The sequence below is a fragment of the Marmota flaviventris genome, chromosome 7 (assembly GCF_047511675.1).
Source record: "Marmota flaviventris isolate mMarFla1 chromosome 7, mMarFla1.hap1, whole genome shotgun sequence".
NCBI lineage: Eukaryota > Metazoa > Chordata > Mammalia > Rodentia > Sciuridae > Marmota > Marmota flaviventris.
The window spans coordinates 17409157-17426058 of record NC_092504.1 but is presented as its reverse complement, the minus strand read 5'-3'; the positions used below and the strand labels follow the sequence as shown (position 1 = coordinate 17426058).

Sequence of the window (16902 nt, the reverse complement as noted above, 5' to 3'; positions counted from 1 at the left end):
AGCAAAGGAACTTAGGTGACTGCCTTTCAGTTCATGGGGACGTGCAGCACTAGTCCTTGTTGAGATCACAGCTTGCTACCTTGGCCAGACATAACTCAAACGTCCTTCCCAGAGCAAGGGCAAAAGTGCCCTCCTTGGGCAACTAGCCCACATTAGTAGCACACTGTCAAGGAAGCCTGAGCTGTATCCAGGTCTACATGGAAGGGGCTGAGAGCAGAATTCAGAAAAGGGAAGAAATTAAAAGATTATTCCCCCACCCAACATTGCATGACCCTGCCATTGGTCCTCTTTGACCTGAAAAAAAAAATCAGTAGCCTTATATATTTTTCTTGTATTCTCTATTTTCAAAAGATTATCTCTGAAAGGGGACAATTTCCCCAAGTTCTGCCTGTAGCTAGAAAATCTGCAAATAGAGACAAAGCACAAATCTTTTATTAAGCCTAGTCTCTAATCTATTGAGCACACAATTTCACCCAAACTCTATTTCTTATAGGTTTTTACATGTTAGTATCTCCTACATACAAAACTTCCATGATTATATTGGTTTTAGTTTGCATAACTCTAGTGTGCATTCCAGGCATAAAGTCATTGTAGATTTTAATTGTTTTTGCCACCATTTCCTGGAAAATATACTGTTTTGAGGAAAGACAGCATTATTTTTGTTGTGCAAAGATACCACAAGACTAGCAATAGGTGTAAGAAATAAATTTTAAGTATATGAGCTACTCAAAGATAGTCAATGCAGCACTGTTTGTAAAAGCAAAAAACTGGCAAGACCACAAATATCCATCAGCTGGATGAATAGGTAAATGCGGTTTATTCACCACCAGAATACTACAGAGGCATCAAAAGATTAATTAGAGTCAGGTGCTGTGACGCATACCTGTAATTCGAGTGGCTCGGGAGTTAGAGGCAGGAGGTCACAAGTTCAAAGTCAGCCTGAGCAATAGTGAGGCACTAAGCAACTCAGAGAGACCCTGTGTCTAAATAAAATACAAAATAGGGCTGGAAATGTGGCTCAGTGGCTGAGTGTCCCCGAGTCCCTGAGTTCAATCCACAGTACAAAAAAAAAAAAAAAAAAAAAAAATATATATATATATATATATATAAGAACTGAAAGTGCCAACATGGATAAATCCCATGGAAAATAATGCTGAAAACACATATGCATAGTTTGACACCATTTATGTAAAAAATGAAGAGCCCAAAACAACATACACTCAATTTATGTACAAATGTACATCAGTACATTTGTAAAAACAAAATGTATCTAGTTCACAGAAATATATATCAATTTCAAGATCCCCAGGAGAGGGAGGACACAAAGAATCAATAATACTTATTTCTTTTTTAATGTAAAATATTTGTGGCAAAATATTAACTTTAGTTAAATCTGGCCACAGTAAAACTACCTATATTTTTCATGGTATCTTTGAAAATAGCTTTTTTTTTTAAGTGAAAGAGAAATAAAGTTAAGCTTCATTTCCCCAAAGGAGCTTTGTTTCTTCTTCTCTGATAATGAGGTGCCTATTATTCAGTTGTTTTCCACTTTTTCTATTTTTAACAGGAGTCTTTCTTTTAAATGAAAATGTTTATGGATTTCTAATGTATACAACCGTTAAAAATGAGGGTGCCCTAGAACCCTGCTTTTGTCCTCTCTCTCTATGCAACATAACAGAGTCCCCAAAGGTATCTCTCTGGAACCCAAGAGACCCTGGAGCACAATTTGAAGACTAGTGCTATGACTCACAGTGAATGTCCTTTGGCCTGTGTATGTCCCATGCTTTGGACAAAGGTTTTCCTCTCCCCTCCTGCTCCTGGTATATTACCTGGTATTTCTTTTTATCAAAACCTGAATATAATACAATGGCCCATCTCCAGTAATTGACAGAAATTAATACATCTCACTAACTTTCAACTGGCATTTCTTAACTCTCCTCCCTATCATTACTCTGAATAACAAAGATTCAGCAGTACTTGTGTAAAACAGGTTTTTCTAAAAAAAAAAAAAATAGGAACACAAAAAAGAACACTTGTGTAAAAAGATAAATCTCCCTTGAATAAAAGAAAAACATTAAATTTCTGATGGTGAGTGTATTTGAACATATTTATGAGAGAACTTAGTATTAGGAGTTTCAAAAGTTAAAGATTTGTAAACATCCTCGACTACTGTTTACAGGCATTTCTGCGATTAACAGTGCATCCGTACAGCTAGTAGAGATTTTTTTAACTTCAATTTCATGAATGGTCTTTGTTTTAGCTTTGGTTTTTTTTTTTTTTCCTGCTGTGACTAAAAATCCTGACAAGAACAATCTTAGAGGAGAAAAAGTTTATTTGAGGCCTCACAGTTTCAGAGGTCTCAATCCACAGCCTGCCAGCTCCATTTCTTGGGGCTCAAGGTGAGACAGAACATCATCGCTAAAAAGTGTGGTGGAGGGAAGCAGCTCACATGATCAGGAGAGAAAGAGATTCCACTCTCCAGATCCAAATATATACAAAGCCCTGCCCCCAAAGACCCATTCCTGCAGCCATACCCTACCTAGCCTTCAGTTAACCACTTCAGTTAACCACTCAGTTAATCCCCACCAGGGGATTAATTCCCTGGCTGGGTTAAGGCTCTCAGAACCCCATCATTTCTCCTCTAAAACTCCTTGCATTGTCTCACACATGAGCTTTTGGGAACACCTAAAATCTAAACCATAATAGTCTTAAATTTGTACTGCCAGGTGATGCCCAGTTAGACTTATGAAAATGTCACATTTTGTTTCAGAAGCTGCCTCAATAAAACATTACACTTGACCATTCAAACATACCTAAGTTCAAAATCAGAGTTCCCAGAAGATTCAAAATGGCCCTATAATGTACATATGGTTTATGAGATATTAAATATACTTGCAGTAATTAAATAGATATAGGTGTGCTGTCACTAGAATAACAGTGGTAGCTATACCACTGAGTTGCTAACTTAATATACATCTATACAATGAGAAAAAAATTACCTGGGGGAGACATTACACACAGAAACAGCAACAAGCAACTTACCTGAACAAACATACTGCAATTACCCAGTGAGTTCAGCCTCAGAAATCACAGGTTTAGCGTAGAAGACTAGTTGTCGCTTTCTGGCTAGGAACCCTGGCTCCCTATCCTCACTGAGCAGCTACCTAGACATCACCAGGGAAGGCAGCTACAGAAGTACCCCGGCCTAGCTTGCCCTCCTCACCAGGGACAAAACTTTGAGTGGGCACGGAATGCGAAATCAACTCTTAATCAGCTATTTTGCCTGTTGGCCTCCTCACTCTAAAGGAAATGATCAGCCTCTTCTTCACCTTACATAATAGGTATCACGGATGTCAGCTGGAATATGAAGGACACTATGGAAAAGAAGACTGACAGATTGCAAAAAGGGATTTCAATGTAGGGCAGAGATTCAAAGAAAGACAGAAGGAGGAAGACAAAAGGAAATTGACAAATGCTAAATCCTAAGCTGATCATTTGAACCAGAGAAATCAATGCGCTTGCCTGAAAATAATTGAGATCACCAAAGAACAATAAGTGCTGATGAGTTTTTGAAGAGTCTTTATTTTTAACATCTGGTACTAAACTGTCTTTTAAAGCTGCATATGGCTGGGGTTGTGGCTCATTGGTAGAGTGCTTGCCTAGCATGTGTGAGGCACTGGGTTCGATTCTTAGCATCGACATATAAATAAATGAGTAAAATAAAGGCTGATCAACATCTAAAAATAGTTTTTTAAAAAGCTGTGTGTGTTATTGGTGTGGTGGGGAGAAAAATGGGGAAAATATGAAAAGTTCAAAGAAGAACCACAAAAATTATCAAGTGGGTGGTGAAATTTTCATCAGAGCGCTTATATAGAATAAAAGGTCTAATGAAAACAAGTCTAAAACCTGATTGCATGAGAGCAAAGGTTGATGAAACACAGAGCTAGGTTGATTGCTAATAAATTATCAGTGTTTGAGATGTCCATCTCTAGAAATCTATGGGAAAGAGTAAATAGCCTCTGGATTAGAAGATTTGGCTACCACCTGCACAAATCAGAAGACATGGCCAAAAAAGGGCCATGTGATCAAAGAAATATGCAAGAAGAGACTTGTATAAGCTTTGAGGTGACTATCAAGGATATTTAAATGTCAATTCAAGAATTTACAACAGGCAATACATTGGCTCTGAAAATAGGAGGCTAATATGAATCCATCAGTGCATGTCTAGTGTATTCACAGGGCAGAGTTTGGATTCCAACAATATACAATAAACTCTTTATCTGTCAGATAGTCAGGAAATGTAGTGCTCCAGCTAATCAAATATTTTTTGTTAATTGTTACCACATGCAGAAGGATTACAAATTTTTAAAGAATGAGAATAAATTAAAATACACTTAACACTGAAACTAAACTGATTATAATTTAATCTTTCTCTAATTATTCAGAATGCATTTCAGGGTCATCAAGAGAAGCATAAATTATCAGTGCTTGATGACTATTCAGGAAGTCACAGTTTTTCTAAAATCCCGGTGAATAGATGCTGGGTAACAAAGACTTCACTGCAAAAGCCATCATTTGAAGGATTTATGTGCTAGGCATTTCTCTAACAGAGAAAGTATATCATTAATCCTCAACAGAAATAAATATTCAGAGTTGATTCACAGAGGTAAAATAACTTGCTCAAGAGTCACAGCATGAAAAGGTATCAAAGCCAAGTTTTGAACACCGATCTGTCACTGAAGGATATGTTCTTTCACTACATCAAATGAGCAAGGCTCTGTTGCGTAAAATTATCATGAAATTTTCTGCCTGTCTATCCAAAATGTGTACACAATCAATGGGTCATGTGCATGTTTTTCTAGAAGTGCTAAGGGTTTCTTTGAGCCAAACTTGACATTGGTAACATATATTCTGGAAGGCAGCAAACGTGGGCCACGAATATTTTTTCAAGGCATTTCTAAACAAAAGGCCAACTGTGGAGTAAGGATTAGAAACATTTCCTGAACATCTCTGGAAAAAAATCTTTTCAGAGACAGACCAGCATTGCCTCAGCCACATAAACCTAATCTATAAAGAATGTACACACTTCACACAGACATATAAATAAATATAAATTTATTTTATATTTACTCATCCTTTGGGTGACCATCTAATTCTTGAGTCCTACTCATTTTTAACTCTAAAACATATTTGGAAAATTATTCATAAAAGAGCATGGTCATTTAAAATCATTTAAGACTTTGGGCTGGGTTTAAATCTATTAAAGCAATGAATTCCACTTGTTGTCAGGACAGAAAAAAGATGACTTCATCAGCAGGTGGGATGCCCTCCTCCCCTAGGCCTACTCCCAGTGCCTACTCTTTAATCCTCAGCTCATTAACATTTCAACCTGAAACCTTCATGGTTCCTTCTTGCTCTCCTTCACTCACCAGCACCAATAAAAATTCTTCTGGGTTCCAATGCCTTTTCTTTGTCCACCCATTATGGTCTCACTTATCTCTAAAGCAGGCAGACTCCTCTAATGGGCTCTCCCAAACAAGAAGGACAATGTGGCTGAACTTTAGAATGGCACAAAGTAGTCCCGGGCCAAGATGTGGTTTCATTAGCTAATCTTATTCACACCCAGGAGACTTTGCTATTGATGACATGACCCCATTCAAAGAGATAGACATCCCTCTCCTACCCAGATAAGCTTTAAGAATTACTTTCTAGTCCAAAAGAGACTATTTTCATCTTCAGCACCAGGCTGATACTTTCATTGTATTGAAGAAAATGCTACCTAAACAGCAACTTGAGGCAATAAACCCTGCACTCGAGAATCAGAATAGGAAAACAGATTTCCTCTATGTGAGGTCTCCACACAGAATTACGGTGGAACAGTCATTCTGAAAGGGCAGCAGCTTGATCCCTCCTTCTGTTTCAGGATCTTGCCCAGAGACAAAAGTGTCATGGTCACATTAAATTTAAGGAAAGTTAAAATTACTGCACTCCCTAACTGAATTAAATCATGCATTATGGCAAAAAGTTAGAAACATCATGCTTAACTGTTAAAATTTGAAAGATTTGGTGGCTCCTGCCATGATCCTGTTGGAAAGGTGATGTCATGCCAGCAACTATAACTACTATGGGTTTATTCAGCTGGGGATTTTAGACTAATGCCTGGAATGGATTTGTTCATCTGATTTCCTCTCTGAGATTCTATGTTCTTTACAGTAACTTTGTGAAACTGGAATGTGAGGTGTCCTTGTGACTTTATCAACTCAGAGACAACTTTCTCAAGAGAAGAAAAGTGAAGTTCATTTTCACTGTGACTGAATAGAAGAGGAAACATGCAGATTGAAGGTCAAGGAAATGTTACCTGGAGCCTGAATCAATACCAATAGAAACAGTGCATTGCAGAGCAAGGTCTAATTTTATGTTCATATAAGACAGGTGTTAAAATTCAAATTAAGTCACTGGCTAAGAAGAAGGAAGGGAGGGTTTTTTTTTTTTAAGACCATTAATTACAATTCCTTAGACTTAATTTTATAGCTTAAGAAATTATAAAGAGTTCTAATAAAATGTGATCCGTTACATATCTTTCCAGAAAGAATATTTAGAGGGTCACAAAATTCTCAAGTTGGCAGGATCCCAAAGGACCAGCTAGTTCTACACTTTCATGTTCTAAATGAGAAGAAACTGAGGCACAAACTAAGAGCATTAACATAAAAAGAGCTTTAAAACTAATGTACATTAAAATTGTTGTTACCCCATTTAATATCAATGAGGATAATTAACACCCATGCCTAAAACCAGTGCACGGAAATCGTTTTCATAATAATAAAGACAATCAACCACTTCTTTAAAAATCACAATAAAGTAAAGCGATGGTATAAATTAAATAATTCACCAAAATTCCCAGAAGTAATTCAGTTTTTCTGCTAATAATCTAGACCCAGTCTCCTTGCCGCTCATTAAACATTTACGGGAGCATTTACAGAATACTAAGCATCTAGCACAAAACTCCAATATTTTATTCTGGTCAGAATTTTTGTCTTTCAAGAATGGTGAATAAAATCTACACACACTGCTTCTGCCTATGAGAGCTTATACCTTTTAATAACTTCCACTTTTTTCCTGAAAATGATTTTCTTTTTTCCTTTCAAGAGTTATAATGGGCATTGTCTTCAAAAATCAAAGTGTCTCTCAAGTTCCATCTATTCAACTGTCATATTCAACAAGTACTTAATTGTGACAGGGCTGCATGGGAAGTCCATGACTCATTCATGTCACCCATGTTTGATGTTTTTATTTATAACTTTGCTGACTTTCTCAGATACTCTCAGGCTAATGAGTGAAAAAAAAAATAAGATGTAGCTAACCCATAATTCACACTATAACAAGGTTTTGAAAATTGACAGAAACAATAGCTATGTCACTGTAGCATGATTGACCGGCAGGAGCAACACTGAAGTTACGAAGTATAAGATAAGACCTAGAGGAGAAGGCCACAGAGGTGGAGATAACATTTTTGAAGTCTGATAAAACAGCACTGAAGATCAGAAAGTCATTTCTACACTGTTTCTCGGGAGCTAATCCCCTCCAATGAACTCATTTAATTTTCACTCATAAAACCTAATTCCAATGTATTAGTTTATCACAAAGAATATATCATCTTTCCCCCAATGGAAAACACACATTAAGTTTCCTAAGGGGGATGGTTACCAGTTGACCATCCACTCTTCTCCATTCTTTCCATGAGCCCACAGAGGGCCGAGAGAATCCTTAGCACAATCCAGGCAGCCCCAGACAGCCACAGTAAGATGAAATTCACCAGCCCTGCAACAAAGCAGTGTTTTTTCACTCTCACTGAAAGGTCAGGTAATAATCAAACTATGTTGGATATCCAGAAATAAAGGCAATGTATAAATATGCTTGATTTTACTGTCATCAACATCCTGGAAAAAAACAAAAAACTGAGAAATCCACCTTCCTTCAATTCTAGTAGCACGCTAGTCATTTTGAATATGCCGAATAGTTCTTTCTGAAATATTTATTAAAATCATTTTTTAATCCTTCCTCTTTTTCCTACTTTTTCTAGAGAGGTGGGTTTTCTTCAGATAAACCCCAGTTGTTTCAGTTGCAGGTCTTCTTTGTGGTTATCAGAACAAAATGGAGCTTCTGTTGGCTGCTGCATGACACAGAGATTACTGGGCAGATTGTTCTAAAATATGGAGACTCCATTTGGAATTACCTGATTTTTTAAAAGGCTTTATATCATTTTTTTAAATTCACTAGGCCTGGAGTTGTGGAGGACTAAAGTAATTATCATCGCAGAGCCATTAGGCTGAATTAAAAACTTCAGTTTCAACTGAAGTTCAATTCAGTTTCAAGTTTAGTCTAAGGTATAAGCTGTCCATCAGCTGGGACACAGCATTGCCATTAGAATACTATTGGCAAAGAAAAGAAAAAGTGGTTTGTTCCAATCAGCACAAGGGCAAATTCTCTGATAACTGAGTCATTTCTCTCATGGGAACTCCATGACACCTCTTCCCATGAAGCAGGTGCACCAGGTTCTGTTTCTAAGAGGATGTGCCTACAAATGGCATGTGTCTCAGATCATATCAATGCAAGCCTCACCTGGACAGGACTGGTAAAGTAACTCATGTAGTGTGTGTGTGTGTGTGTGTGTGTGTGTGAAATTCTGAGAATTACTAAACAATACATTCATCACTTTTACATAGTACATGTTCTCTTACAAAACCTTAAAGTGATGAAACCATCATAGCTGTTTAGAAATGTGCAGAAAAATAAAACCATAGAAACTGAGAATTGTAGATTTTGAAAGAACCCTAATAAAGAGCACTAAGTCCTTCCAACCCTTCCCTTCGCAGCGGAGAGCAATGAGATCCAGATGGTGTCAAATATTTCATCTGGGCCACAGTGATGGATGACCTTAAACAAAAGTGTAAAGTGCAGACGTCAAATATGAGAAGAACATCAAACATCTTAGGTGTTCAAAGCATAGGTAGGCATAAATGATCTCATTTTATTTTCACAACTGATTTTGATTTAAGTAGAATAGCAATTAACATTGCCCATTTCATAGATGAAGAAATTGACATTCAGAGAGTCCTAATGATGACTTTCCCACAGGCACACCAGTGGAACACAGGACTGATCCCATCCTCACTCTCCAAACCTTGCAGACTCTCTACTGCCAGGCTTTCAACTTGGCCAGGCTTCATGGTAATGATGGGAAAGGTTCAGAAAGCCATGGATGGAAGTAAGATAAAAGAAATAGGGGAAAGTCATTCAGTATACCTATGATAAGGTAACCTGAATAATTTATGGCTGAGTATATGTATATTTGTGGTCTGGGTATTCAGGTTGGTAGGACACAGATATTAGAAAGAGTTTCCTTCCTGGCTTTTCAAATTAAACAAAGAGAACTACCGTATGATGCAGCAATCCCACTACTGGGTATACATCTAAAGGAAATGAAATCAGCATGTTGAAGAGACATCCGCACTCCCAAGTTCATTGCAGTTCAATTCACAAAAGCCAAGATGTGGAATCCACCTAAGTGTCCATCAACAAATGAATGGATAAAGGAAACTGTGTTCTACATGAAATTGAAATGCTGTATGACATTAAAAAGGAAGGAAATCCTGTCATTTGGGACATGAAGGATGCACCTGAAGGTTTATGTTCACTAAAACAAGCCAGGCACAAAAGACAAACACTCCATGTGCTCACTTGTATGTGGGAATCTTAAAAAGTTGATCCCACAGAAGAAGACAGTGGAAGGGTTGTAATCAGCATGTAGGCAGTGGGAGGGTTTGGGGAGATGTTGGTCAAAGGGTTCAGAATTTCAGATAGGAGGAGAGAGATCTACTGTACAATACGAAGACTATAATTAATAACAATGTATTATATTTTGGAAAATTGCTGAGAGTAGATTTTAAGTGTACTCACCACAAAAAATGATATGTGAGATAACGTATATGTTAATTAGTGCAATTTAGCCATTCTATAATGGCAAAATGTTGTACATGACAAATGCATACAATTTTTGTCAATTTTTAAACATCAATAAGAATCTCACAGGTCTATATATTAATGCCCACTAACAATTTTTGTGCACAGCCTTTGGATCCCGTTCTTTGTTCTCTGTTTTGACCTGGCTCCTCTTTGCTCTCATCCATCCAGCACAGTGGGAGGAGCAACCTTGCTACCTGTGCCCAGTCAATCCAACATCCCACGCAACATATACCCAAAGCCACACAAGTATATTTTATATGGCCCCTCTAGAGCTAAGAGATGAACTGCTTTGTAGGGTCCAAGGTGACAAAATTCTCCTTTGAGAAGCAATAAAACAGTGTGGGAACCTACGTTCAGAAATTCGGGTCTCTATTCTAAGATTACAATGCATTTTTAATTGCTTGGAGTTTCTAAAAGGTCATTGCATTAACTTTGGAGATCTTCCCTCGATTCTTAAGGTTTTTATGCACATTTAGAAAAACACAGGTGCTTAACACATTTTGTCCAGTTAAATGGGCCTCTGTGATCTGAAATTGGCATAGGCAGGTGGCTGCCAGGTCTGCGCTACTTTGGGAAATGGATGTATTTCTCCTTTACGGGCTCTCCATGGGAAGGGGAAGAGAGAGGGGGAGGGATAATGCTGACAGACACCAGCAGGGTGATTCTGTGCTCAGCATCTTGTCTTGGTGGTATATCCAAGCTGCAAGATTTATAACCTTCTTGTTACAATGTATCAGCTTCAACACTTTCAGTGAAGTCTTCAATAACTTCGATGACATCTTGCTGAGGGGTTTTGTCATTAAAAGCCTAAAGCTGGTCGTTAACAAACCTTCTCTGCAATCATCCACCGCTGTGCTAACTCAGGCATGGATCTGACTAGAAAGTTGGGCTGGCTCAGAAACTTTCCAGAAGGCTGCATTTTTTTTTTCCCCTGTGTGGGGTATATTTCTTTAGGGAAAGAAAATATAGTTCCCAATCATTTCATCATTTATTTCTCATTACCTATGGTCTAACCCTTCCCTGATAGACAACCATATTCAGCAAACATGTGTAGAACACTACAATATAACAGGCTCAGCACTCAGGGCTGAAGAGCTAATTATGAAAAGCACAACTCCAGCCCTTAGAGGATTCGTGGGGCCCCCAGAACAAAATTAACCATCATTTACAGAATCCTTAGTAATGTGCCAGACCCTCTTTAGGTGTTCTAAACATTATCGTGTTCATTTTTTACCACCCTTTAGAAGACAGGTGCTCATAATTAACCCTGTTTTTAGAAATTAGGTGACTGAAGCTTTGTCTGCTTAAGGTTTTCCCCAAAGTCCTTGAGAGCATAACTGTCAGGACCAGATCCCAAACCCATACCTTGCCTGGCACATTCATCTGCTCCAAAAAAACAGAATTGGCCCAAGGAAAAGGAAAGATCATGGAATTCCAGGTTGAAGAAAGATCAGAAGACAAGCCAAAGGCAGACATGCTGGACATGGAGGTGGTACAGGCTGGACACAGGTTGGACCCCCTTTCCAGGAGGATTTATGCCGTAAGTGAAGTCTTGCCCTTTGAGAGCAACTTCCCTGGCATCCCATACTTTCTGACCCCTACAACAACACATCCATCTGTGTGTGTCTGTGTGTGTGTGTGTGTGTGTACATGTGAACTCACTGCCACTGCCCTGGAGTCTAAGCACTGCTGTTAATTTTATGAATGTCATAAAGATTCATATGATGGGAGGAAAGCTTAACTATTTAAGGATCAATGAATGCCAGACATACAAAAGTCCATGTGGCGGGGCAGTCCCCAGGTGCGTGACAGCTCATTCTGCTGTTGGTGATTTGCTTGTTCACCTCATCTGGGAACCTCTCGGATGGAAATAATGCAGTTGTGGCTTCTTCCCCACACCAACCCGCCTGGAATGGCCAAAGGCCAGTGTTCAAACACACGCCAGAAGGTCCTCAAAAAATGTTGGAAAAACATGCAGCTTTGGGGAAATATTCTGCCATGCTTCAAAGGGGAAAAAAGAAGGGTAGAAGAATAACCAGTCTTTGAATAGCATTTTTAAAATCTAACAAGGAAATTGACTTGGAGATGGTGGGTACATTTTTAACTGTGCACATTTTATAATAATAATAATGATAATAATAATAATAATAATAATAATAATAATAATAATAATTACCATTTGTTAAGGAACTACTATGTACCAGTTAATAGCTCATGGGTTATATATAACTCATTAAATGCAATCTTTACAACAATCCTGCCAAGGGAAGTATTATTCCCATATTTAAACATAAACAGAGGGTTAGATGGGTCAGGCAATTTACCAAAGCCCCTCTTTGAAAAATTTGCAGAACTAGCATGCAAGCCTAGTTATATGCTATTTTAAGGTTTTTGTTGTTGCTTTACTCTTCTCAGAATCTACAGTCATGAAATATAACCTATTTAAAGATGTTTAAATACAATTAAACAACACAAGGATAAAAAGGCCCAAGCTTTATATATATATATATATATATATATATATATATATATATATATATATATATATAATTTTTCTTCTTCTTTCCCAAAAGGAAACAGACACATCAGACACATTAGCTTACTTTTTACTACGTGACTAATTGCTATGGGATTTGACCTGAAGAGATCAGTGAGCCCTCCAGATCAATGATTGATCCAGCTATAGTGTCATCAGGTGCCCGTCCATGTGCGTGATGTTGGAGGGAGGTCCCGTTTGTGGGAATCACAAAGCCATCATCCATCTGACACCTGGGTCTGGTGGGCTCCACCTGCAGTGCTTTCCACAAATGTCTTCCTTGGTCTGTTATCATTTTTAATTGCTCACAGGATGCTTCTTACCAGGAAGGTTCTTGCCAACCACGATCATCAGCACGACCTCAAAGAAGTCTCAGAAAACGGAGCAGTAAATTCAACTCAGTTCCTCTGATAAGAGATAGTATATGGGGTGTCTGAGAGTGTCCAAGGTCATAGACCCTGTTGACCTTTTCAGAGACAGCAGAACTACTTTTAACAAATATATGCAAGCCCAGAGTGCCAAAAGTAAAGGAAGAAGTTCTATGCAGAGACAAAAGGCACTTTGACTCAGAGAGCCCTGAACTTAACACATCATATCTGATACCAAGATAATCAACAATAGTATTAATGACATACCAGTTCTGTCTTTTTCCAGTAAATATTACTTAGTAATTTCGTGATTTAAGCAAATGTCTTGGCCTCTTAGTTTGTTCTATAAAGTGTGAGTAATGACCTTATCTCACTGTTTAGAAAATGAAGTGAGATGGTGGTATTAATTAAAACTCTTTTGGTTCTAAGTGATAGAAGCCCAATTAGAATCAGATGAAGATGAGAGAAATGGGTAAGACCTTTCATTATTAAAAAAAATAATAATAATGTCTATCAAGAACATGCATGGGCTGGGTTTGTAGCTCAGTGCAAGAACGCTTGCTTAGCATATGTGCGGCACTGAGTCCGATTCTCAGCACCACATACAAATAAATTTTTTTTAAAAAGATCCATCAACAACTAAATAATATTTATTTTTAAAAAAGAGCATGAATGCTGCTGGACTTCAGGAAAAACTGGAATCAGAAGCTCAAGAGCCATTAGAAAATTATCCCTGTTTCTTGTCTCCACTTCCTTAATTAATGCCTGAGCATCTCCCCTTCCCGCTGCTCGGAAATTTATATGGCAAAGTAAAGCCACCAATGGCTCACAAAGTTGCACAGTTTAAGAAGCATTCCAAGTGATTGGTCCAAGTTCTAAGTCTTAGGCAGAGATTGGCTCAGTCCATGTCACATGCCTGTAGTTAGACCAGTCAATTATCTGTTGAGAGGAACAGCTTTTGATCTCCCTTGCCAGGCTGTGGCTGTGGTAATCATGAGGATAGGGGGAGACAGATGGTTCACAGAAAAGAAGGGATTTTGTTATTAGCAAAGAGAGTTTTATCACAAAAGGATTCACTACCTACAAAAATCCATGAAAAAATATCTATCCATATACCTAGTGACAGATACACTTATTTATAGATTTTTTGTCACTTTGTAGATTTCTGCACATCTTAAAAGGCTATATATGTTTTTTTTTAAATCAAAACAAAAACAGTATTATGCATTAGTTGCAAAGAATATTGTCTATTGTTAAAATTCAAAGAGAATGTAAGTGCTAAGAAAATGATGTTTCAAATGCATTATATAGTGGCTCCTCAACTTATTATGTATTCATGTCCTAATAAACTCATCATTATGTCAAAACTGCTTTTAATACACCCAACCCCCGACCATCCCAGCATAGCAGCATGGTACACTGTAGTCTCGATTGTTCACCCTTGTGGTTTCAAAGCTGACTGGGAGCTATGGCTGTAAGTCCAGCATCACAAGAGAATGATTACATGCTTTCTAGTATAGTATGAAACCAATCCAGAAAAAGATCAAAATTCAAACTTCCAAGTTTAGTTTCTATTACATGCGAACCTATTTCACACCATCAAAATTTCACAAAATCACAAGTTGAACCACTGTAATTAAGAAACCTTCTGTATTTTTTCCACTAGATAATTTAAAGACCAAATATGGTATGATACGTACATGTTGAAAACAGGATTTTGTTGGTCAACCTTCTTCCCTCTCCTGACCCTTTGAAACCCAAATTCTCAAAGTTTCCACTCTTCTGATATTTTTCTATCTTTAAATCATCTGAGTTTTAGGGTCCAACCCTAAGATTTTAGCATTAGAAATACTTAAAATTATTTAAATATCTATGAAATGTTCTTAAATGATTTGCAGTAAACAGAGCACCAAGCTAGAAATAAAAAAAAGACAATTTCTATTTTTCTCTCCTTTTCCAAATGTAACCAGACTAATCTTAGACAAATCATTTATGCTTCCTAAATCCATCTGTAAATCTGCTTGAATGTCTACCTGTCCTTCAGGATGAAACTCAGGCGCTTCAATGGGTTAACTATGAATAGAATCCATTTACAGGGAAAAGTGGGGAGAAACCTCAGAGAACGAGAGATTTCCCTCTTATCAAAAAATGAAGGTCAACCAAAGGAAGAATCTATTTTGTGTGTAATACAAAATAATTATTTTGCTTGGATCAAATTGTAGGAATCCAATTGCCTCTGTCAATAAACTCAAGGCCTGAGCAAGAGATCCAGTCAACATATTTTAGAAAAAGACCGCTTTCCATCAGTTTCCAGAATTTCTTCTATTCTCAATATAATAGTGAAAATTTTTGGAAAGAATGTTATTATTCTGGGACTTTCAAATAAAATGATGAAAAATGAGTATGGCTACAATGCTTTAAAAAAAAAGAAAATTAGAAGTCTCAGTTTTGCATGGTATTTTGCTGCTACGATACGATTCCTTTATAGGGAGAAAGAACGAAATTTATGAAGCAACAGTTCCCAGCAGTAATATTCCAAGAGGAAGCTAAAGAAGGGAGCTGGGAGGCTGCCTGGTCTAGAAAAGGGTTACCTACTAAATATGATTCCTTTTGATGTCTTTGCAAATACAAAAAGAATTACATGGAAAGACAGAGTTTCCAGAATAATAATATCAACCTGAAACACAATTCACATATTCTCTAAGACCAAAGCTTCTTCTTTTTGGGGTTTCTTGGTTACAAGTTAATGGTACATATATTGATGGAGGACTCGTGCCATTTTGAAGTTTGTTGCATAAACACTGGATTTGGGTCCTTAAAAAAATCCTGTCCATTCATTTCTTGGTAGTTAGGATATTAAAATATGCAATAAAAAAGTGTGTTGTAGTCGGTAGTGCTAATCTTTTTGTAATAATTAATGTTCTTTCCCACCAGTCACCACTCCTTTTATTCTTGTCACCCTCACCCAGGAGCCACAAAATTCAGAAGACAGTGACTTTTTACTTGATTCAATTTCAGGAGGTTGAAGGAAGACCAAACCCCACCTTCCTCTTTCCTAAATACTTTTTCTCCCCTCTCCTAATTACATGGCTTTGTACTGATTTACATGAATTTCAGCTTTCAAAATCATTGGTCTTTGCTGAATGCAAATAAGCACATGGGAGAATTATATTAAGTTTGCACAATTGATCTTTCATCATTTCAAATGGTACCTTTGAACATTTCCTGAAATGTCTGTCTGAAATACTCCCAACGCTGAGTGTCATCAAGAGATGGGGGGTCACGCTGGGGAAACCCATTCTCAGTGATGTAAATTACAGGGTTATTATACGTATCCTAGAACAAGAGAGCAGAAGTTTTATTCCAAACAGATGTTTAAAAAAAAAAAAAAGCTCATAAAATCAGGTGCATTACCCTCAATCTTCTTGAAGCTACAACCCCAAAACTAGTTTTCATCAAATTGCACTGACCCTATTAACTTAATTTTCCACACGCTGACCTTTTATGACTAACAATGGAAAAGCAAAACTGTGCAAATGTCCATGAAGACAGTCAAATGACTCTTATTATAATGAGAAGACAGAAATATCTTTCTTCCCATCAGCATCTGCTGATTGTCACTGCTCCTTAACCCCTTAGTCCCTCTGGCAGCCACATTCCTTACTCCCCACAGGAGGGGTCCTCAAAACTGATAACTTGAAATTTTAATTTCAGCCACCTGGATGTCATCCAGCGGAATGGAGACTCAGAAAGGCTCCAGCCCTATCTTTCCTTAAAATGCCCTTTTAATAATCACTGTTGTGACACCAGCTGGAAAAATGTGTGCAAGCTACTGCTACAGCCATTGCTGACTTTAACAACAAATTCTGAAGTTGACTGCAGGTTTTAAGCCCATTACTAGCTACTTAGCCCTCACCAGCTCACTCCTCAATCTGTTCTTCCCAGGACAACAAATGGACATCATATTAACTAAAA

The 16902-nt window shown here is 37.6% G+C and overlaps 1 protein-coding gene across 1 annotated transcript in view; it reads right to left on the bottom strand.

Annotated features, from left to right (window-relative positions):
• The window catches only part of LOC114095200 (cytosolic beta-glucosidase), a 188811-nt gene that overhangs the window by 41203 nt on the left and 130706 nt on the right, over window positions 1-16902 (bottom strand). The window contains exon 5 of the mRNA XM_027938386.2: window positions 16140-16263. Within this exon, the coding sequence (XP_027794187.2) occupies window positions 16140-16263 (124 nt within the window). The remainder of the gene's footprint in view (window positions 1-16139; window positions 16264-16902) is intronic.